The sequence below is a fragment of the Toxorhynchites rutilus genome, chromosome 3 (assembly GCF_029784135.1).
Source record: "Toxorhynchites rutilus septentrionalis strain SRP chromosome 3, ASM2978413v1, whole genome shotgun sequence".
Taxonomy (NCBI): domain Eukaryota; kingdom Metazoa; phylum Arthropoda; class Insecta; order Diptera; family Culicidae; genus Toxorhynchites; species Toxorhynchites rutilus.
In genome coordinates this window covers 106,021,673-106,043,315 of record NC_073746.1, presented here as the reverse complement: position 1 = coordinate 106,043,315, position 21,643 = coordinate 106,021,673, and the positions used below count along the sequence as shown (strand labels likewise).

At 39.0% G+C, this 21,643-nt stretch overlaps 1 protein-coding gene across 1 annotated transcript in view; it reads left to right on the top strand.

Annotated features, from left to right (window-relative positions):
- Positions 1 to 21,159, top strand: part of LOC129779029 (adenylate cyclase type 10-like) — a 111,602-nt gene extending 90,443 nt beyond the window's left edge. The window contains exons 11-22 of the mRNA XM_055786266.1: positions 11,917 to 12,398; positions 12,455 to 12,595; positions 12,648 to 12,801; positions 12,856 to 12,991; positions 13,053 to 13,077; positions 13,133 to 13,407; positions 19,315 to 19,475; positions 19,539 to 19,816; positions 19,871 to 20,009; positions 20,071 to 20,694; positions 20,756 to 20,894; positions 20,953 to 21,159. Of these exons, the coding sequence (XP_055642241.1) occupies positions 11,917 to 12,398; positions 12,455 to 12,595; positions 12,648 to 12,801; positions 12,856 to 12,991; positions 13,053 to 13,077; positions 13,133 to 13,407; positions 19,315 to 19,475; positions 19,539 to 19,816; positions 19,871 to 20,009; positions 20,071 to 20,694; positions 20,756 to 20,894; positions 20,953 to 21,159 (2,761 nt within the window). The remainder of the gene's footprint in view (positions 1 to 11,916; positions 12,399 to 12,454; positions 12,596 to 12,647; positions 12,802 to 12,855; positions 12,992 to 13,052; positions 13,078 to 13,132; positions 13,408 to 19,314; positions 19,476 to 19,538; positions 19,817 to 19,870; positions 20,010 to 20,070; positions 20,695 to 20,755; positions 20,895 to 20,952) is intronic.
- The last annotated feature ends 484 nt before the right edge of the window (positions 21,160 to 21,643 follow it).

Here is a 21,643-nt window from a genome sequence, read left to right as displayed (position 1 = left end):
TCGAACTAACAATCCTTCCCTTTCCTCAGCAGTTGCAAGGACGTGGCCAGGACAATTCTTAACTGTTGGAGAAAGCATGCCTTCATCTAAGAGATATTACCAATCGTCAGTAACGGATGGAGGCGAGCTTTTGACGTAACAGTTCTGAATTCGTACCACCTACGAAATTACAAATAGATATAAAGGTAGTAGTCTAAGATCAGAACTCACGCGAAAGCGTAAAATGTTTCTTTCTTGATAGAGAAATTTCTCAGGTGGGGTAAAATGGACAGTTGCCAGTGGGAGTGAGATGATTTGTGAAAAGTCTGTTTAATATGTTCCTAAGGAATGCCCTGCGTCTATAAATGGAAATAAAATCGTCAAATGTGGAGTGTTTAGAAACTAACTGGAACGAAAGCAAAATAATTGAGGGTCTGTTCGTTTATACTGCTGAAAAGCACGATATAACTTCTAGGTGGATTAATTCGATTTTTTTATCATTCAAAGGACTTTCGTGATGCGTTCAGACCTCGGTTGAATAAAATTATTCCTCTCGCGATCGATAAACCTCTACGCTTCATATATTACAAATCTGTCTATATTACCCCCACTATATGTCCATTTTACCCGCACCGAAAAAATGTTGCATTTTTCGGTCTGTTTTAATTTCAGTAAAAAACATTGAAAAACACTTTTTTGTAAAATATTTGACCAATTAGGAAGAGAGACAGTATATTGAATTGCAAGGAACTGCATCGAAGTTTTGGGAAACATGAGTTTCCAAAGATACAATTGAATTTCTTCTTAACATGTCCGTTTTATCCCCACCTCCCCTATGTGTTATTCCTCATGTAAGGATTATGTTCTCTCAAGTTGGACTCGATTCGTTGCCTAGTTCCCACGGCCCGTTAAAGGGTTGACCCATCATATGGCCTCAGCCGGCTCGGAGGAAGTCCAATCTAGAAGATCAAACTTGTATCCATTTTGCATGTGGTATATCAATAACAACAGTAATAACATTAATTACTTTTGAGGAAACGATTTCGTTGCACCGAGTTGATTACTCGCCCAGGCCGACTGGCCGTTGCTTTGCGAAAAATAGAGCCGTAAAATTCTTCGAGGAGGTCGTAAGTTAAGCAATATCTGATTGTATGTCGTTGAGCAGATCTGCTCAGAAGCCATCCTGGTCCAACGCTCGATTTATTTTAAGGCTTTTGGCTTAACGTCTTTATAAAATGGCCTGATTCACAATATTTCTCGAATTAACTCGGTTCGTGGTTATCTCTCCCTCTTCAATTCTGCGGGCACCCCGTTCTAGCCAGGTCCTGCTCCACTTGATCGAACCACTTTGCTCGCTACGCTTCAAGTCGTCTCGTACCCGCCGGGTTCTCGATGAACACCTATTGCAGGATAGTTGTCCAACATTTTTGCCTCATGTTCTGCCCGGCGTACTGAGTTGCGTGAGTTCGTGGTTCATCATTCGCCTCCCTCCATATGCCGTCCTCCTGCACATCGATGAGGATGGTTCTTAACAAACGTCGTTCAAAGACTCCGAGTGCTCGCAGATCCTCTTCGAGCATTGTTCACGTCTCGTGCCCGTAGAGGACAACCGGTCTTATGTGCGTTTTGGACAGGGAATATTTCACACGATTGCTAAGTCTGTTTGACCTCAAGTGTCTGTGGAGACCATAATGTGGCAATGGCACAACTCCCATTGATAATGCGTCTCTCAACCTCGCGGTTGATATTATTGTAAGAAGTTAATATTGAGCTTAGATAGACAATCCACTACATCGAACTCATCGCCGTCGATCACTACATTACTGCCTAATCGGACCTTGTCGTGTTTGGCTTTTCGCGATTCCACAGAATTCCCGTTTCATCAGTCTCCAGCTAGCTAAAAACTAAACTAAACTAGATACTCGGCCTTAAGAGAGGCCATTTGGAAAACCGCGCTGCCATTGCCATCTGGTCGCCAGTAGCAAGACTGATAAATCGTGAATGACTTGGTTACTTTTTCCGATCGATCAATTAATTTTCGTGAATTCGAGCATTATTTCCTGGTTGAATGTGGCGTCAAGGTACAGCACATGAGAGCTGCGTTCTTCGGTGGAATACTGAATCTGAAAATTGGTTCAGCAGCTGATTCTGTCGACGCTGCCACCCACCGCACAACTGATTCGGTTCGGATTTTCTGTTGCTGTTCTGAGTGTTCTTTGGAGCATTGGAAATATAATTTTGCTAAGAGATTCTGAAAAACTACTTGGATATTCAGTAAGTTTACTGTTTTAGTGTCGCTCTAGACAGCGAGCAATCAACAGCACATGTTAATTCTGAGAGGTAATTTAAAAATTTGCTCAAATTGGTTCATTGAAAGCATTCATCGATTGACCTTTGTCAGTGCTACTAAATGTTCGCACAACAGAGTTCCTTTTTTGAAATCCTATAATGTTTGTTTCACACCGTTTATAATTTTATAATATACGGTCGTGTCTTGGACATCCCCCTTCTTGGTTTTTTGGCGGTCCGCGATATAATGACTAGCATGTGTTTGTGGCCCTTCTGAAAAAAGGTTAAGTACCACTGTTCTAACAAATAAAAGACTGTTCTAACAATTAACTTGGCGAAGCCCCTTCCGGGACTTGGAAGAATCAGATAGTTCACCCGATATTCGTACAGAGCACTGTATTCTTTCCATCCTAGCTTCAATCAGTCTTATCAACTTCCCGGGGAAGTCGTTTCCGTTCATGATTCGCCATAACACTTTATTAATGTTATTGAATCATATGTGGCTTTAAAGTCGATGAATAAATGGTGCTTAGGGACTTGGTACTAGTAGTATTTCAAGTAGATCTACCACAAGGTGAAGGTATGCTCAGTAATAGACCTTCGATGAAGTCGGCCTGAGAACATACCACGAATATGTTCGTTAATGGCGATATACGACGGAAGATAATTTGGGAAAACACTTTGTAGTCGCCATTCAGAGCGGCGCAGCTGTTCTAGTTCTTTACACTCCTCCTCTACCTGGCGGCGCTACTCTTCCCGATATAGTTGTGTTTGCTGTCCTTACTTTTGTTTCTTTTCGTTCCACGTTCTGACGGGTAGATTGATGCAGCATTAGCTCCCGCACAGCTTTCATCTCGTGCAGCACCTGCTGACACTTATCATCGAACCACTCGTCGTCTTCGTTCCTTCCAAATTTGTGATGCGATTAAGGATGCTTCCAGAAATGTTTTCGGTTTCGATATTATTACGATTACTACGCTTTCATTAGCCTGCGTAGAATCTTCTATCAAAAAACTAAAGTTTTCTAACACTGTTGGTCCAGACGAAGTTCTCCTGGAAGTTGTTTTGTAGAGCTTATAACACCGAATGTCGAAAGTATTCGAGAAATTACATCGCTAAACGCTCACTCCAAAATATTCCAGATCATAATTAACATAGCACTATTTTTGACTTCAAAAAATGGTTCTTTCATCTCAAGACTGCTTTTGACAGGGTCAATTACACGGTACTGCTCGCAAAACTTGAGGTGCTTGGTGTATTTTTAAAGACTTATTCGTTGGTATGGGTAGTATCTAACAAACCGAGACCTTCGTGTGATATTCCCACAATCATCAACACACAACACTATCAATTGTTCAAAAACCGCCATCCATTTCTCTCTAAATGTAATAATCAACACACTCGTGCTGTCATACCAATTACACTCTAAATCTAGAATACCACATCCTCCCCTCACACTAAAAATAACGATACCAGAAAACACTGTACAAGAAACCTTATTCATTCATCAGATTGATCGATCATATTAAAGAATCTCTGGGGTTTTCTGATCTGCTACGTGTCAAGGCGCTTCGTGATTGATTCTCCGTTATCTGGTAATGCACCTTCAGACGAACAGGACTTCTTAGGACCCTTTGTTAGTGATTCATGTGTTGTCAAAATGACTGCGATATCTTTATGTTGATTCAGGAACTTCCTGAATAAAAATGAGGGTAAATTTAGAGAAAAAACAAAAAAAAACTTCGCTCGCATGTTTTCTTTAAAACAAACTTTTTTTTCTAAATTAACCTAATCCGCCGAATCGCTTGATTTCTCTCGTTACTCTAATCCGAATATAATAAAAGTTGTTACCATTCGCCGTAATCCGTTCCAAATCATTCTTAACTATATCGCTCATCTTAAAGTTTCGTCGCGATCTCCCATGCAGAACATCTGATCAGCGTTTGAATAAATTCTTCCTTACGTTGCTCTGATTCCGGTCTGTGTACATTGAGGGGCGAATTCTCTTAAAAAGGCTTGAACCGCCACGAACCCGATAGCACTTTTGATGCCGATTTTCCCTGCTTAAACCTCTATCACTTTTGTTTCTTCCAAAACTCTAAGCGATATACCGATCTCCACTAAAGTGATTCCTGGCCTTTCTCCATTCTCAACACTTTCCAGTTCTTCACTTAATTCCTCCGAAGACGAAATATCACTCACCCGCCAAAATTCGCTCATATTTACAGAAAATTAACATTAAATATTGTAAATATTCGCGTTCGCAAACTGCGACTGGTATCAGTGCAAGCAATTTTGAAATTAGGTTGAACGTCAACGCTGCTTATTTTCTTTTGTTTCATTTCATGAGCGGCAGTGTGGCTGTTTTCTGTAATTATATAATTATTTCAATTAATTTATTTTTAATGTTTGTTCATTTCTTTTATCCATTCACTTGTATATGCTGCTATTGAGCATTACCCGACTCAGCTGTTTTGTTGTAAACAAGTTGGCCTTGGGCTTGACCCGACTCAACTGTTCCTTGAGTTACATTCAATAAATTTTGATTGTTTTATTTTACTTATTTGTTCTTAGTACAAGTTGGTCTTGTGCTCAACCCGACTCAACTGTAACCGAAACTCGATGTATAACTTTTCTGCATAAGTTGGCCTTGGGCTTAACCCGACTCAACTTTTTCGGCCTAGAGCTATACTTGACTCAAAACTTTTAGAAAAAGTTGGCCTTGGGCTTGACCCGACTCAACTGTTTTGACCGTGATTTATATTCAGTGTGATGCTTTTTGGGCTTGACCCGATTCAACAGTTTTGATCTCAGTAAAATCATTTTTCTGGCATCCCTTCTCGTCAGTTTCATTTCGAAACACTGGAAATTAAGGTAATGAAGATAGTGGAGTAACGAGCGACATCGCATGCACTGCCATAACCACCTTTCACATCGCAACGTCAATACTTGTGTCTGTTTCTTCCATATTCACATAGAATGCCATATTCACAATGACGCCATCACATTTTGCTTACCAATACTGATATACTTCTTCTACTACTCCACCTTGATTTCTAACTCATTGTTTTCATCTGTTTCTCCGTCCAAACTAGAAACAAAATTATTATTTATCGTTTCTCTTTTTTATCACTTACCAATCTGAGAATTTGAATAAAATCATTCTCCTATCCAGCGAATCTAGTATGGCAGGATCGCCAATGTGATATTCCCACAATCAACAACACACAACACTATCAATTGTTCAAAAACCGACATCCATTTCTTTCTAAATGTAATAATCAACACACTCGTGCTGTCATACCAATTACACTCTAAATCTAGAATACCACACTTCGAACTTGGATCAGATCTATCGGAGAAGCTCAGGAGTACACCAAGGCAGTAGCCTTGAACTGTTTCTAGCTTATATCAATATTTATGAATAAGATTTGATTGATCCTCCCAATTGATTGTTGATCGTTCTGCGCGTATAATTTTTAGATTTATATGATTATATTACGAAATCTCACTGATTGCTTACTACTGCAGCGCCTAATCAACTATTTTGAATAGTGGTGCTTTAAAAATATTCTCAAACTAAGTGTTCAGATCTTCAATCTCTGCTTTGTGTGGAAAAGTACGTATCTTCGGAATTACGGTTGACACTGTTCAACGTTTTGGCCGAACATAATAACGAAAGCTAATAAGCAACTCGAATTATTTTTTTAAATCTCTGATGAGTTTCGTGATCGTATCTGCTTATAAAACATTACTCTGCACGATTGTTTGATCGGTTCTTGAAATCGGCATGTGGTTTGATGTTCGTATCATTGTGGATTGCAAGGATTGTATCCATTTGAAGGAATTTAGTCCAGACACACGGTCGTCGTCTTCCGTGGAACGATCCAGTGAATTTTCCAAAAAAAAACTTGACCTCAGAAGAACGGTAATCCAGGTAATGTTTGCAACTAAAGTGCTATTGTATCTAAAACAGATTATCCTGCTATTCTTGCTGATCTGAGCATTTATGCACCTGAGAGAGTCCTTCGCTCAAGAAGGTTTCTTCATATTGAACTGTTTTTTTAACTACGGTTTATATCATACAATTCCTTGCATGGCATCGCGGATTACGTCATACGCATTCCACGGATTCTTCGATTTCATTTAATCTGTTGAAGCTTTTTGTTGTCGGAATCAACGATGGTCAATCGAGAGTGAGTGCTGGGTTAAGATGCTTCTAAAGATGGACAACAACAACTTTTATCAATGTTTTGAGTCAAAACTTTTGACTACTATTATTAATGATTGTTTGAACACGTTCGGGACCAGGGATGGTAAAAAATTACATTCAACGATCAATGAATAAGTATATCCCTCTAGTCGGATGTTTTTAAATCACCCCCAGCAGGCGATGCTCTTTTATTCTTCATATGTACACAGAGAGAATACTTGGAACGGTGAGCTACCAAGATCTCAAAAAAGCAATATGAAAGCGGAATCCCCACTGCTTGCACTCTCGGAGCATTACTTCTACTACTCAAGTTTTATCGTGAGTGCAAGCCACAAACGATTAATCCCATTCCATAGAGCGGATGATGAGTTCTTGATCGTAAAGTGTACAAGAGACGATCAACTGAAATCTTACGACACTCATCGAGGGATTTTTAATTCTCTATTGCACTGACCGCAGTGATTGCCTGACTCAGTCTCGTGTCGATTTTATTATGTTGTCGTCTCCTGCCCGATAAACAGCAGACGGGTAATGGATGCAATTGATTAATTTTATTACCAGCAGATTTGGGCGAATCTCATCCCGCCCAAAATCGTTTTTTAGATTCCAATAATTCTGAACATTCACATTTCTCTCCAAATAATTTTTCCAATAGTAATTCAATTAGTGACCTCACGAAACACTTTTCGAATTCGATTGAATTTCAGACCCTTTTTTATTTTGTAGATAAAACGGATCACACATTTGATTAATTCAATTATGTGTGGTTACGTTCTTCGTTGCGAATAAATGTAATGAATTAGTATGGACGTATGTTATTCATATATCGTGGACTTCCAACATATGTGGCAGTAGATTTATCGAACGACTATTGTTTTTTTTATATCCCTTCAAACTTGTTGCATCTCTCAAGTGTACATACTGCTTTGACCGCAGATTTGCATGGTTGAATCTGGTTAATTTTAGGTATTCAGTCTTCATATTGTCGAATGAATACTGTTGAAACAATAGGTATCGCAGCAAATGGTTATCAACATCCTACCTTATCATCAAACGGTATGCGAAAAATTTAAGTGAACTGACGGCATTGGAATATATGTTTTGTGAGGACCACACAATTATTATCAGAGCAGATAAACGTCCGACTGGAAGTCATGAACATCAATTCAATGTGCCCAAGGTAAATTTATCCTTTGAAGGTCATTAACCTTTCTAAAGATGATCAGATGGAATATATTCCAATGTCGTCTAGAATAACCTGTCCAACACCTTATGATCGTAATATTGTTTTTGCTATTATTCTCATAACACGGAACTCCATTGATTATTCGCCGAAAATGAATAAAAAATATCCTTGAAGTTAGCCTACGGTTTTAGTAGCAGTGCAATATGGCGAGCCAGTCTCAGGATAAAAAAAACATTTAAAAATAAAGCTTTTTTTTTTGAATGAATCAATAGTAAAACAAAACGTCAAACAATTTCTCAGCTTTCTAATAGCAGATGATCATTATCCATTTGAGTTGTATGAGTATTAGACCCAACAAATATTTACGTGCTTACACAAAAAAAAAACACATGTTTACATATTTGCGCTAATTTATGTTTTTTGATTAATTCAAGGTAATCAAGGTCTTTTCTAGCCACCAGTTTACTCGGACCCGAAAAAAGAGGTCTGTATTTGGGCTGGCGGAAAAATATATCTCGCAAGACCACGTGTTCGATGTCGTAATAGCCTTGGCCAATAACGCATTCACATCAACTCATAAAATTAGTGATTTGAGGGGGATTATTGTTTGTAGTCTCTTGTAGATTAATTTAAACACCATCTGAGAAATCCTCTGCGAAACATGAAACATTAAAGTCGTCCTATCTGCTGTAGCGCATTTTTTTTATTTTACAAAGTTTCATCGAAGTAAACGCGCACGGAAAGGAAAATTGAACTCCCAGACGAGAGATCGAGAATCGTAAAGCGTACGTCATAGAGACACTCATTCCCATGGAGCAAATTCTTGTTAGGAGTTGAAAACAAAACGAGGAAGGAGAGTAACTCAATTATTCGAATTAGTTTCAGTCTAGCAATGCTTTGGTCAACTCAGAGTTACCAAGAGAAAATCATTTGGTTATGATGGGTGAGGATTAATAGTTAGTCGCAGTTTGCACAGATTGCGATCTGTGCAGTTTGCGATTAATCGTAAATCACATCATGCTCCCTTGTTTTCCATCCTTGTTCGGGACAATGTATAGCGTAAGGGTATGGATTTCTATGTCATTTTGGCTCTTCTCCATCCAACATATAGTTAGACGAAACCCATGTTATTAGTCGATTAACTTTCAATCGACGGCTGAGCTTAAAAATGTAGTATGATTCCTCGACATTTGTTAATTTTATTCATTTGACGTTCATCGTTCTACAATGAAACAACAGTGTTCAAGGGGAGCGTCCATCGCTCAGAATGTTCATTCAACGCATTTGTAACTGATAAGGGATAACTTGCCGGTTGCCGGTGAGGGGGAGGAGTATCTAACCACCATAGAATCATTTATTGCACCCTAAAACCTCCAGATGCCTAGTTTGGTTTCATTTGCTTGATTAATTCTCGAGTAATGTAGAAATTTGTGTTTCATTTGTATGGCAGCTCCCCCTTAGAGAGGCGGGTGGAGTGTCTAACCACCGTAAAAACATTTATTGCACCCTAAAACCTCCACATGCCAAATTTGGTTACATTTGCTTGATTAATTCTCGAGTAATGTAGAAATTTGTGTTTCATTTTTATGGCAGCCCCCCCTAAGAGAGGGGGAGGAGTATCTAACCACCATAGAATCATTTATTGCACCCTAAAACCTCCATATGCCTAATTTGGTTTCATTTGCTTGATTAATTCTCGAGTAATGTAGAAATTTGTGTTTCATTTGTATGGCAGCTCCCCCTTAGAGAGGCGGGTGGAGTGTCTAACCACCGTAAAAACATTTATTGCACCCTAAAACCTCCACATGCCAAATTTGGTTACATTTGCTTGATTAATTCTCGAGTAATGTAGAAATTTGTGTTTCATTTTTATGGCAGCCCCCCCTAAGAGAGGGGGAGGAGTATCTAACCACCATAGAATCATTTATTGCACCCTAAAACCTCCATATGCCTAATTTGGTTTCATTTGCTTGATTAATTCTCGAGTAATGTAGAAATTTGTGTTTCATTTGTATGGCAGCCCTCCCTTAGAGAGGCGGGTGGAGTGTCGAACTACCGTAAAAACATTTATTGCACCCTGAAACCTTCTTCTTCTTCTTCAATGGCACTAACGTTCCTAGAGGAACATCGCCGTCTCAACGTAGTATTACTTGCGTCATTTTTATTAGTACTTAGTTGAGATTTCTATGCCAAATAACACGCCTTGAATGCATTCTGAGTGGCAAGCTCTAGAATACGCGTGATCACTGTGCAAGTCGGAGGAAATTTCTTTGACGAAAAATTCCCCCGACCAGAACGGGAATCGAACCCGAACACCCGGCATGTTAGTTATGACGCTAACCACTCGGCCAAGGGAGCACCACCCTGAAACCTCCTAATGCCAAATTTGGTTTCATTTGCTTGATTAATGCTCGAGTAATGCAGAAATTTGTGTTTCATTTGTATGGCAACCCCCCCTTAGAGAGGGGGGTGGAGTGTCAAACTACCATAGAAACATTTATTGCACCCTCAAATCTTCATATGCCTAATTTGGTTTCATTTGCTTGATTAATGCTCGAGTAATGCAGAAATTTGTGTTTCATTTGTATGGGTTCTACAAACTATCCTACTCCAACACGGTTGTCTCGGCACCTAGACCCTTACAATCCTCGAAAACATGTGAGTTTTTGTTAGATTTGTTCAAAATCCTGCAAATTTGTATTAATTGTATTGTATATCCACATACCGAGGTTTGTGCATTCCAGTAAGTTGATAAGTGCAGTAAAAATCATGAATCATTCATGATTCGTTTCTCCGTTGCACTTGGTTGATGCTCGGAACGAAGCATCAACTATTCACTTTGCTGCTGTGGCGACTGTTAAAAGTTTGGGATACCATGGAAGGCCAAGAGACGGAATTGTCTAACGACTCCGTGAAAGGCGCAGGAGATTGGAGCAACGGATCTAAAACAAGCGCGCCGCGATTTGAAAGTCTAATGGCGTACAAACAAATTTTGTACGCGAATACCGACCATTGGTCATGGTATTCAATGATCTATCGGGGCTAAGGGAGGTTTCAAGAATGGTTCAGATCGTTCTCTCTGAAACTGGAATCGTCCCAAAGACGCTTCAGTGAGCGCTTAAGTTGCGGAATATGAACAAGGAATTGGCCGGCATTCAAAAGCAATTCTTGGGACAAAATTAGGAATGAGCAAGCAGACACCTACTCTCCGCAAAGCCTAGTCTCCCATTAAGAATTTGGATTAAGATTTGGCATTAAGAAGCTTCAGAGCAGGTGAAATTTTCTGCTTAAGAAGTGGGCACCATCTTGTTGGGACCATCGCTCCTTCGCATTAGGGGAACTCAGTTGTGGATTATAAAAAAAACGGTGATCATGGCCTAGTAGCGATCACCATTTACTTTGGTGAAAAATATTCCCGCCTGAATGGGAATCGAACCCGGAGCTTCTGATATGATATGTGTGACATTGACCACTCGACTGCAGTAACTATCTCTACAGATTGATTATATGTACACCACTTTTGACGTCACAATTTATTACATTAAATGAGCCTAACAATAACAAGCATTTGTATAATAAATTTGTATAATATCCCCGTTGCTATATTTTGGCCTTTTTTTGGGGTATTATTTCAAGCTGACGTTCAGTCTGAGAGAAAGAGATATCTGCTCCCATATGTACAAACGAAGCTTTTAAAAAAAGGTCCTTTAATTTGTTCATTTCACCCTTTAGCACACGAAAAAGCATTTTTTTCCTGCCGAAGATGAAATATTTTCTGTCAACGCTAGTTTGTAATGGTGTAATTTTCTCAGATTGTTTTCGATGTTTGATGTTTGAAAGTCTCCTTGAGGGGATATTTTAGTGTAGAGGCACGATTTTTTTACGTTTTTGCAAGCCCTGAACAAATAAAACAAAGAATATTTTTACTATTCATCATTTCAATATTTGTTTATTTATCTTTAAACAATACAACACGAACTAAACGGAAAAAAATATTCAAAATTAGAAGTGAAGTGAAGTGAAGTGAGGGTGTCTAAAAAAAAGTTGTGCCATGGCGTACGCGATTCCAGTGCTTCTGTTGATCCTCCACAAAAAAAACAACAGATTCTGAATCGGTAAAGTTGCCGCTATAGTATGAACCTCGGAAAATACAAAAAATAATTTTGGCAAAATGGCGGCCGTTCGAAAAAAGAACGAAAACTATGATCTATTTTTAGGATTAAATTCATTTGTATTTGACACTTCGCAGCGCAATTCACACCATGAGCAACGGTAACCCGGGATGGATAAACACCTTCTTGATGTCCCTGAAGCAAAGTGGGATGATGCGAATCGTAAGGATGGGTACGTTCGAGGCTCAAAGACAGGGCTACGTGTTCTGCGAATCCTCCTTCTTACATCAACGCGGCACACGATCATCTATGTCGATTCGAATCAGTATCAATGATTGGGATCTGTTTGAAGCCTGCTGTGGGGATGATCAATTGCTGTTGTATCCACAAGCGAATATTTCCAACAAGCTTGTTGATGTGGCTTGTTTGAAAGGAGCTATCGATACACAGAACTATTTTTCCTCCTCTTGTCTGGATGCGTTCCATTTGATGCTGTATGATTCCCTTTCGTCGTATGAGCAGTACGTGTGCAAGTGCGCCGCCGTTTTGGGACAGAAATTCCTCCGAGTGGCGCTTATATTTGTGATTTCACAGGACAGCGAACGAGATCTCGCGATTGGTAAGCTCTGGAGTTTCGGAATGTCGCGAACAAGATTTTCAAACTATTAATTTCAGCTATCAAAAAATTATTCGACCTTCAAATTCTCTCCTGCGCTATCGGAGACTTCACTCCCGGTTTCAGTTTGTACCAGAAGAACGTTAACACAGAGCAGCTGCCCAAGCGCACATGTCGTTGCTTGAACCTGACAATTTCAAGTGAGTGAGTCAACTGTTACAGCTGAAGTTTTCTGATTTTATTGTGTTTTAGGGGCCTGTCGTGAACTTCCTAAATACGCCGCATGTGGCTATTCGAAATTTGATTCTAGCCTCTTCCGCCAGACCGTGTACAATTTGCTAACCGAGGAACAGAAGACCGAGTTTCATAGCAGAGCTCTTACTTTCATTGAATTGGAAACGAAGAAGTAAGTAAGACGATACTCATAATAAAGTTTCTGTTGATTGTTTCTCTTCATCAGATGTGGTTCATGTGGAGGTGGTCTATTCAGTAATCTGATTTCCAGTGATGATCGGTTTGAAGTTTTATTGGGATTCAAGCGAGGAAGTGATTCGAATGAGCTGTCCAACTATTTATTATTTCAGAACGAAACAAATGTAAGTGTATTGGATAAAAACCTTTCATTATCCTTTAACATGTTTTCTACAACAATTCCAGGAGACTTCAATGCACTCCGATCATGGTAGTATTTAAGATGAATGACTTATTCCGAATAAAATTCACCATCGATATTTTAGGCGGCTCTACACTGTTGGACTGTTTTCCCTGGCGTAGATCCGGCAGATCGGATGGAAGGGTTCGAATTATGAGCTACCAGGAATTTGATTTCACCAATTGTCGTTGCCATATGATTTTGTACTCGATGTACGCCGAGATAGTGTTCCACAGCCAAGGGGCTGGAATGACCGAAAAGCATATAGAGGCTCAGATCGAGTGGGCGAACTGCTGCATCAAAATTACCAACATTCCGAAAGCGATCCAAATGCTAGAAAGTGTACTGGAGCAAATGACGGTAAATTGAATCGGTTCAATCTTTTTATTTTTTTGACGTAGGACTACGTCTTTCATTTCTATACCAGGGTGTAAAATCAAAGTTTCGAAAACGAAAGCGTTACGCCGGAGACCGAGATTTTGAGCGTTAATAGCTCCTAAACATCTGAACGAAATGGTATGATAAACACTTCATTCGAAAGATAAAATGTCTACGCGTTCTATACTTGTTACTTTCTGATCCAAAAACTTGTTTCAATAGTCTTAAAATTGCTTTCAAAACAGGCTATTGAAATCACCAATCGGTATATAAGCGAGCGCCGCTCGGAAATCTACTCAGTTCCAATTGAACAGCGATTGGAGCATGTTGCCGCTGTTGTGGTGAAGCTCTTCGTTTATCATGAAAGTGCGAATGAACGGTGTCACCAAGAGTCTGTTTGTGCACTTTAGGCCAGAATGGTTCCCCGGCAAGATCTCCAAGCAGCCGCTACACACACACACACACATATACACGCGCGGAATTTTTTTCCGTTTGGATGCCATTCAGCATCGAGAAAGATCCCGAAAATAATCTGCCAGTTCCTCTGGGAATTTAAAAATACATTCATGTGAAAGAGTTTATTTGAATGTTTTCTATCCATGTAACACTGTGACCAAATACATTTGATTTTGTGATTTTTCAATCAATCGCAATTAACAGAATAGCTTCTGAAGATTATTCTTCCCCATCAGTAGGATATTTCCGTATCCAATATTGGATGCATAAAACCTTGTGCCTCCAACGTAACACTCTCGTTTTCGAAGTCCCCCAAATATTCATTCATTCAGAATGAATTCAGATTCAACTTCAAACGAATGATCTCTAAATCAACGATAGTCCTACGCCACCCTTGCGGTTATACCATAGATATAACCCACTTCCTGTTTTTTAAATTCGTGAATTGGTTTTGACGTAGGACTACGTTTTTCATTAAGGGTGCGAAAGGTCACGTTTTTATGAAATCATGTCTTAGCTTGATGATCTCGTTAATAACTATTTTTGCTACGAATGTACATGATGGTTTACATACAAACGAATTGGAAATTCCCTAAGTTAGTTGTTGTTAGTTGTTAGTTGGTTATCGAGACCTAATGGCTATTAATTATTTGTTTTAATTTTTTTTAAATGCTATCGACAATATTCTTCAGATGTTGTGCATTAATCTCCTCCCAGACTCTCTAATGCTATTAAGTACGTGTTCTTGTTCGTTACGCCAGTTTTGTCCATCTTATTGTATAGCCCACGGATTTTCAACAGGATTCAAATCTGGACTTTGAGCACACCATTCCAGAACTTTCATCCGTTTAGACTTGATAAAAGGCTTCGATTTTTTGGCAGTATATTTGGGATCATTCTCATGAATTCATGAAGAGTCTTTACCTACGCCGGTTTTTCCAACGAATTCATGAATGGTGTTAATGTAGGCGTCAGCTGTCATAATGCCGTTGATTTGAACAAAGTTAACTACTTCGGCCCAGGCAAAGCAGCCGCAGGCCACAATGTTTCTACCACCATGCTTTACCGTAGGCTGTAGATCTTGTAGCGCTTCATCTGATTTTCTCCAAACTCTCACTCATCGTTTTTGATTAAAGATCTCAAACGTAGATTCGTCAGTCCACAAAGCACGTTTCCAGAAAGATACCTGCTTGTTGAGATATTTTTTGTGAACTCTAGTCGTGCTTTTTTACCTTTGGGACTGATGTATGGTAGCCTGCAATCCATGTTCCCTGATCCTGATGTTTTTTTTTCTTGATAGATCGAATGGTTACCAATGGATTTTTCTTGGTTTGTTGGATGATCATTGAACTAGTGCGCCGGTCTGTTTTACGTGCACCTCTTCTACGCGTTCTGTCAGTCACAGATTCGAGCTTCTGGTACTTTGTCCAAATTTCCTGTACAACACCAAAACTGACACTATATCTTGCAGCAATTTTCCGTTGTGATATATAGTCCTTACAGTCTTTACCACCAAATTTCGAATGGGAATAGAAATTTGTTTACCAGCCATGATTTTTCCAACACTCTTTTAAACAAAAAGCAACTAAAGCACAGTTTGAATCGAACGTTGAATGGTGCACCAAGGGGTGCGTCAATGTTTTGTTATAAGATATTATGAAATTTCCACGTTTCCAGTGGATTTTTGACTACGTTTTACATTAAGGGTGCCAAATCAGAAAACATGTCACGTTTTTATGGAATAAGGTTAACGTTAATAACTATTTTCGCTGCGGACGGATTTCAACGACTTGCATACCAATCGAATCGGAAATTTCCTAAGATTTGTTTGATATGATATGTATTACAATCCCATAGTCTGTATATGGTTTAAATTTATGAGAATTGGAAACATTCCTATTTCCCCATACATTTGTTCTGTCCATTTGTGTGCTTTCTCGAACAGAGCTTTCAATAACGGGCTTTATACAACCGCTAGAATAGAAACAACGAAGGGGGATAACGAAAAGAGAATATTTGCGAAATAATCTCCTCCATTGCATAGTAAGTAAGCTGTCGATAGCGTATAAGTATTGCATCTCCTCTGAGGAAAATTCTCAGAATCTTTCTGTGCCCGAAACAACAAAGATCGCTTATTCTGCTCGTTCTGCGGTTTATGTTTCTCCTCGAGCTGTGAACGCTAGCAAATATTTCACTTGATTGCATATGGTATTGCAATTAACACAACCATCCGAGCCATGGCAAAGCAGGCGAAAAAAGAGCAGAGTGCAAATGATTATAGGTCGCTTCAAGCAATCAGTGTTGGGTTTTGTGTGTGTTGCTTGTTTTCGTTGCGCGAAACTTAGAACTTGTTTATTTCCTGTACATGTGAAAAGTGCACCATCGATACCTTTATTTAGTTGCCATTCGTATTTGCTTTCGTGCGCATCAGCTATGATCTGATGCAACAAGCTCCTAGCTTTGTTGACGGTTTTGACCGAGAGTCGGAAAACGATTTTTCATACACGGTCATTCTCGCGATGTTTCATTTCTATCGCTGCAACTGCTTGCCTGTTAGACGCGTGTTTGATGCTTGTAGAATGACGATGCACGGAAGATGCCTTTCGTTAAATATTCAGTGCAATGCGTGCATTTATGTAAAGAAACAAATTGCGACATATGACCAATTAGTGTATTGTTCTCGCAAAGGCAAGAATGAATCGTTGCTTCTCGAAATGATCCCCAAGTACCCGGAACTTTCTACTAAAGAGTTATTTATGAAATTTCGACATATTCGCAAATAATATCCGAATTGATAAACCAACAAGTTTCGAAAAAAAAATTGCGTAGTCCTACGTCCCTTAGCGGTCGTGTCCCGGATACAACCCCTCGATTTTTTTCCGTGTCATACCTGTTTTAACCAGAAACTTCTGAATTTGTGAAAAACTTGGAAAATTGCGAATCAAATTGATATTATGCAATGCTGTTCAATAGCGGTTGTTATGAACTTCCATTTGGGAGGTTACCATAATTATTATCTACATGCTACATGCTCCCTTGGCCGAGTGGTTAGCGTCATAACTAACATGCCGGGTGTTCGGGTTCGATTCCCGTTCTGGTCGGGGGAATTTTTCGTCAAAGAAATTTCCTCCGACTTGCACTGTGATCACGCGTATTCTAGAGCTTGCCACTCAGAATGCATTCAAGGCGTGTTATTTGGCATAGAAATCTCACCTAAGTACTAATAAAAATGACGCAAGTAATACTACGTTGAGACGGCGAAGTTCCTCTAGGAACGTTAGTGCCATTGAAGAAGAAGAAGAAGATGTTTCTAATCATCTAACATGTTCTAAGTCGAGATCTAGTGTCATCTCGAAAATTTTTTTTTGTCAAAAATCGGCACTCGGGACTTAGATTGCAAGACATTGGTTTTTCTGTTTAAAAAAAAAAATCAAATTTTAACGTTTGTGACACCAATAAATGAAGTCCGAATGAGCTTATATTTTGCATAGGGTATATAATCGTGCAAATTAGCATTTCGTAGCAAGTTCTGAATGAAAAATGACAGAAGACAGTGATTTTTCGTTTAAACAAAAACTCAAATTTTAACGTTTGTGACACCAATAAATGAAGTCCGAATGAGCTTATATTTTGCATAGGGTATATAATCGTGCAAATTAACATTTCGTAGCATGTTTCGAATGAAAAATCGAGATAACTTTTTTCTGGCACCCAAAACCATACTTTTTGTTTCGTATTCCGAAAAAAAAAGTCCCAGAATGCCGATTTTTGAAGAAAAACAAAAATTCGAGATAACACTAGATCTCGACGTTTCATGCCATTTTAAGACATTTGGCATCAAAAAATAAAATCGAAAACCCCGATTTCCTTTACTCCCCCCTTGGGCGATTTTTCGATTTTCAAAAAACTCAAACTTTGACCGTGACCGTGACCGTGGACTGTATATAGTTCGTTGCTCCATTCTTGAAGACAACGGGGTGTGTGGAAGGAACCCTCGTGTTCCTCACGCCTTACTTTTCTGGGTGGGACCCCCTTGTGGCTCCGCTCCATGCTCTGAAAAGAGCATTTTTACTCTTTCGGAAATGCTTTGGACTTGGGGCAGAGTTGCACAGAATGGAAACATGGTTGCTTGTGGTATCTAGACTATATACATTTTATTTCCTTCACATTGAATTCACATGTTGGAAAATCGATTTTTTTTCGATGCCAAATGACTTAAAAATGCATGAAACGTCGAGATCTGGTGTCATCTCGAAAAAAAATTTTTGGCAGAAAATCGAACTTTTGGGACAGCCTGAGAGGCAATGAAAATGACCTGTGCCAAATTTTAGCTCAATCGGACATTATTTAGGGGAGCCTCAAAGCACTCAAAATTTTGATTTTTGGCCACTCAGGCTAAATCCTTAAAAGGCGATTTTCGGCCTAATTTCCTTTACTCCTCCCTTGGAAGATTTTCGAGGTTGAAAAAATCATAACTTTGAGTGCTTTGAGGCACTCCTCCGATTGAGCTGAAATTTGGCACAGGTCATTTTTTTCGGACCAATAAATAAAATGTACTTGGTCGGTTCTTTAAATTCGATAATTTTTTTTTCATGCCTTCATTGCATCTCAGGCTAAGTTCCAAAAGTTCGATTTCCGGCCAATATTCTTTTTTTGATACGACACCAGATCTCGACGTTTCATGCATTTTTAAGTCATTTGGCATCGAAAAAATATTCGATTTTCCAAATTTCCTTTACTCCTCCCTTGGAGGTTTTTCGAGGATGACAAAATCAAAACTTTAAGCGCTTCACCCCTAAATCATGTCCGTATATATATATATATTCGACGTACATGCCAAAATCGAAACTGAGTGCCTGAAGTTCATCAAATCAAGCAAATTCGTGGTTCGAGAAGTCGTACACTTGAGAGATGCAAACTTCAGAAGGAAACCTAAAGTAAAATAATCGTTTTATAATTCTTCCGTTCTCATATTTTGTCCTGGGCGTCATACAAAACGTAAAAGGACTGTCAATAAATTTACTTGTAACGAAGAACATAATCTATCACAATGCATGAATTGACCTTACATTGCATTATACAATCTTTTTACTCACAAAGCAAATCTATTTAATTCAATTGAATTCGGAAATTATTTCATTCAATCATAAATTTGATCAATACAAATAAACTGGTCATGTCAAATTTTCAAAACCGTCCATGTTGTCTGATAATCAACATGGACGGTTTTGAAAATTTGACATGGCCATTTCGCTACCAATATATATATATATATATATATATATATATATATATATATATATATATATATATATATATATATATATATATATATATATATATATATATATATATATATATATATATATACATGTATATATATATATATATATATATATATATATATATATATATATTTTCATTTAATCTTAGGAAATCGATCGGCTCGAAAACATTGCATCGATCACCTATTTGAAGGGACGGGTATATACTCTACTGGCAGTTTGTAGACTGGAGTTAGGGCAATACACACTGGCGATTGAATATTTCTACACTGCGTCGGAAGTGATGGGAATGCCTTTTCCCAAGTCCAGGTATACCCAACAATGCGAGCTGGTTATAACGCTATGAAACTCACGGTCATCTTATCCTGACAGCACTGCGGCAACTCTTATGTTTGTTTTTCTTTTTGGTAAAGTGAAGAGGATGGTTCGCAGGAACGAATTGCTGTCACCGAAACGTCCTAAATCAATTTGGTACGCCCTAATTGTGTCCCAGTTATCGTGTTGCTTCGGAGGGATGTTTTATCTGTTCAGTAAGTTAACTCAGTGGAAACTTGCCCAGTTGGCTGCCGTGTGGAGTTTGAAGCATGCCCTCAAATACCGTCGTGATTCGTCCATGCTAGTGGATGCTTTCGCCAGGATGTTTCAAATTGGTACGTTCTTTACAAGTTGAAACGTTTGTTACATAGGTGACATCTCATCCACAGCATTTCATATGGGATTCTCCGACGATATACTTTGGATGCAGGAGAGGTCGTTGGCGATCATTGCGGATAATGTGGACTTGGTCGATGTGGACTTTATGCAATCAATTATAAGATACTATACGGCTTTGCTTTTGTGCCAGTAGGGAAATACCAATACTCGATGTAATCTTCTGTTTACCATCACTATCTCTTAATTACAGAACAATTCGTTCAAAGAAACATCTCTCGATCGAGTTAGGAAAGGTTGTGTTAAAGATGACTGATACGTTGCAGTACAACAGTGGTGATTGGCACATCATACCGATTCTAGCTGAACTGCTTATATCCCATCGCAAGATCACTGAAGCCATCACCATGCTTTGGAACTTCAAGAGCCTCACCAACAGATATCAGGATAGTTTCGGTAAGGCGTGGTATTACGCCATTGCGCTGGATATTCTGCTTGATACAAGTTGTTGCATCGAAACGTATAGTAGCTGTGAGAGTTTTTATCTGAAAAATTGTGAGGCTTTAGGCCATCAGCGAGATGCATATGCGATCACCAGATTGTATGCTGACATGTGGCTGTGGTGCGTTCGCAATGAGGCCTGGGAAACTGCAGACACCTGGATGAACAAGTTGATAGATGTTTTCGTGCTCACTCCGCACGATTCCATGATTAACGTTCACACTGCAATTCATGTTTTGGAGGGCTTCATTCTGACGTTGGTCAATAAGATTGAGGCTAGAAGTATTCCTGCAATTGTTCGACTACAAACGGAAATAGATATTTTGTGTCATAACATTGAAGACGCGCTAGACATTAGCAAGTGTCATGAGGCTAAGTAGATTTTATTTGCTAATTCTGGTAATTCGATTCCACATGATAATATTGTGTCTCTATAGATTCAATTTGATGAGAATTTATTATAAGCATGTGATCAAACCAAGCCCGAAATCTATCCGTGATCTAATCAAACTGCATAAGAAAGCTATTGAACGAAACGAATTCATTTGCGCTGAAAAAATACAACACACTATTCATGTAAGTTGGTACACCCTTATAAACATTCATGTTCCAATAATATTCGCTTTGGTTCCAGTATTGGCGCTGTGAATTACCGCCGAGGATCGAAACATTTTGGTTGGATCATTGCTCCGAAGATAATGAAAACGTTGAACTCAACGCCGAGACCGGAATCGATGAGATTATTCCCGCGGGGTATCGATATGACTATACGAGTTGCATCCTGAACAACGAACGTATCTATCCCTATTCTTTGCCGTTACCAAGGGCTAGATATTTTTAACTCGTAACTAAATTTAATATGATTAATACAATATGATTTGACGGACCGATGAACGGTAACAGATTTGGTATTTATTTTGACGTGGGACTACGTCTAACCGGAGTATATGGAGGTAAAATGAAAACCTAAACACAGAACATGCAGGAAAAAATGCAAGATTCCGAATGCTTATAACTCGAACATTTCTTACTGGATCAGGAAGATGTGCGCATCAATTGATAGGGAACATTTCTACGCTTCTATCGCAATTAATAAAATGTTATTTTTCATTAGATAAACAATTAAAAAACTGTAAAATGTTAAGCGTTATCTAAACGCCCTAACTGCCTCGTTTTGATTGGCCCATTCACGGTTTCCCTAACACAGTCATCAAAACCAAGCAGCTTTGGGAAAATCGGCATTGCAAATACATGAAAGTATGGGGACTTTTGTTCTCACCGAAATGTGTTCCCTAACACAGACCTCAAAACCAAGCACCGTTGGA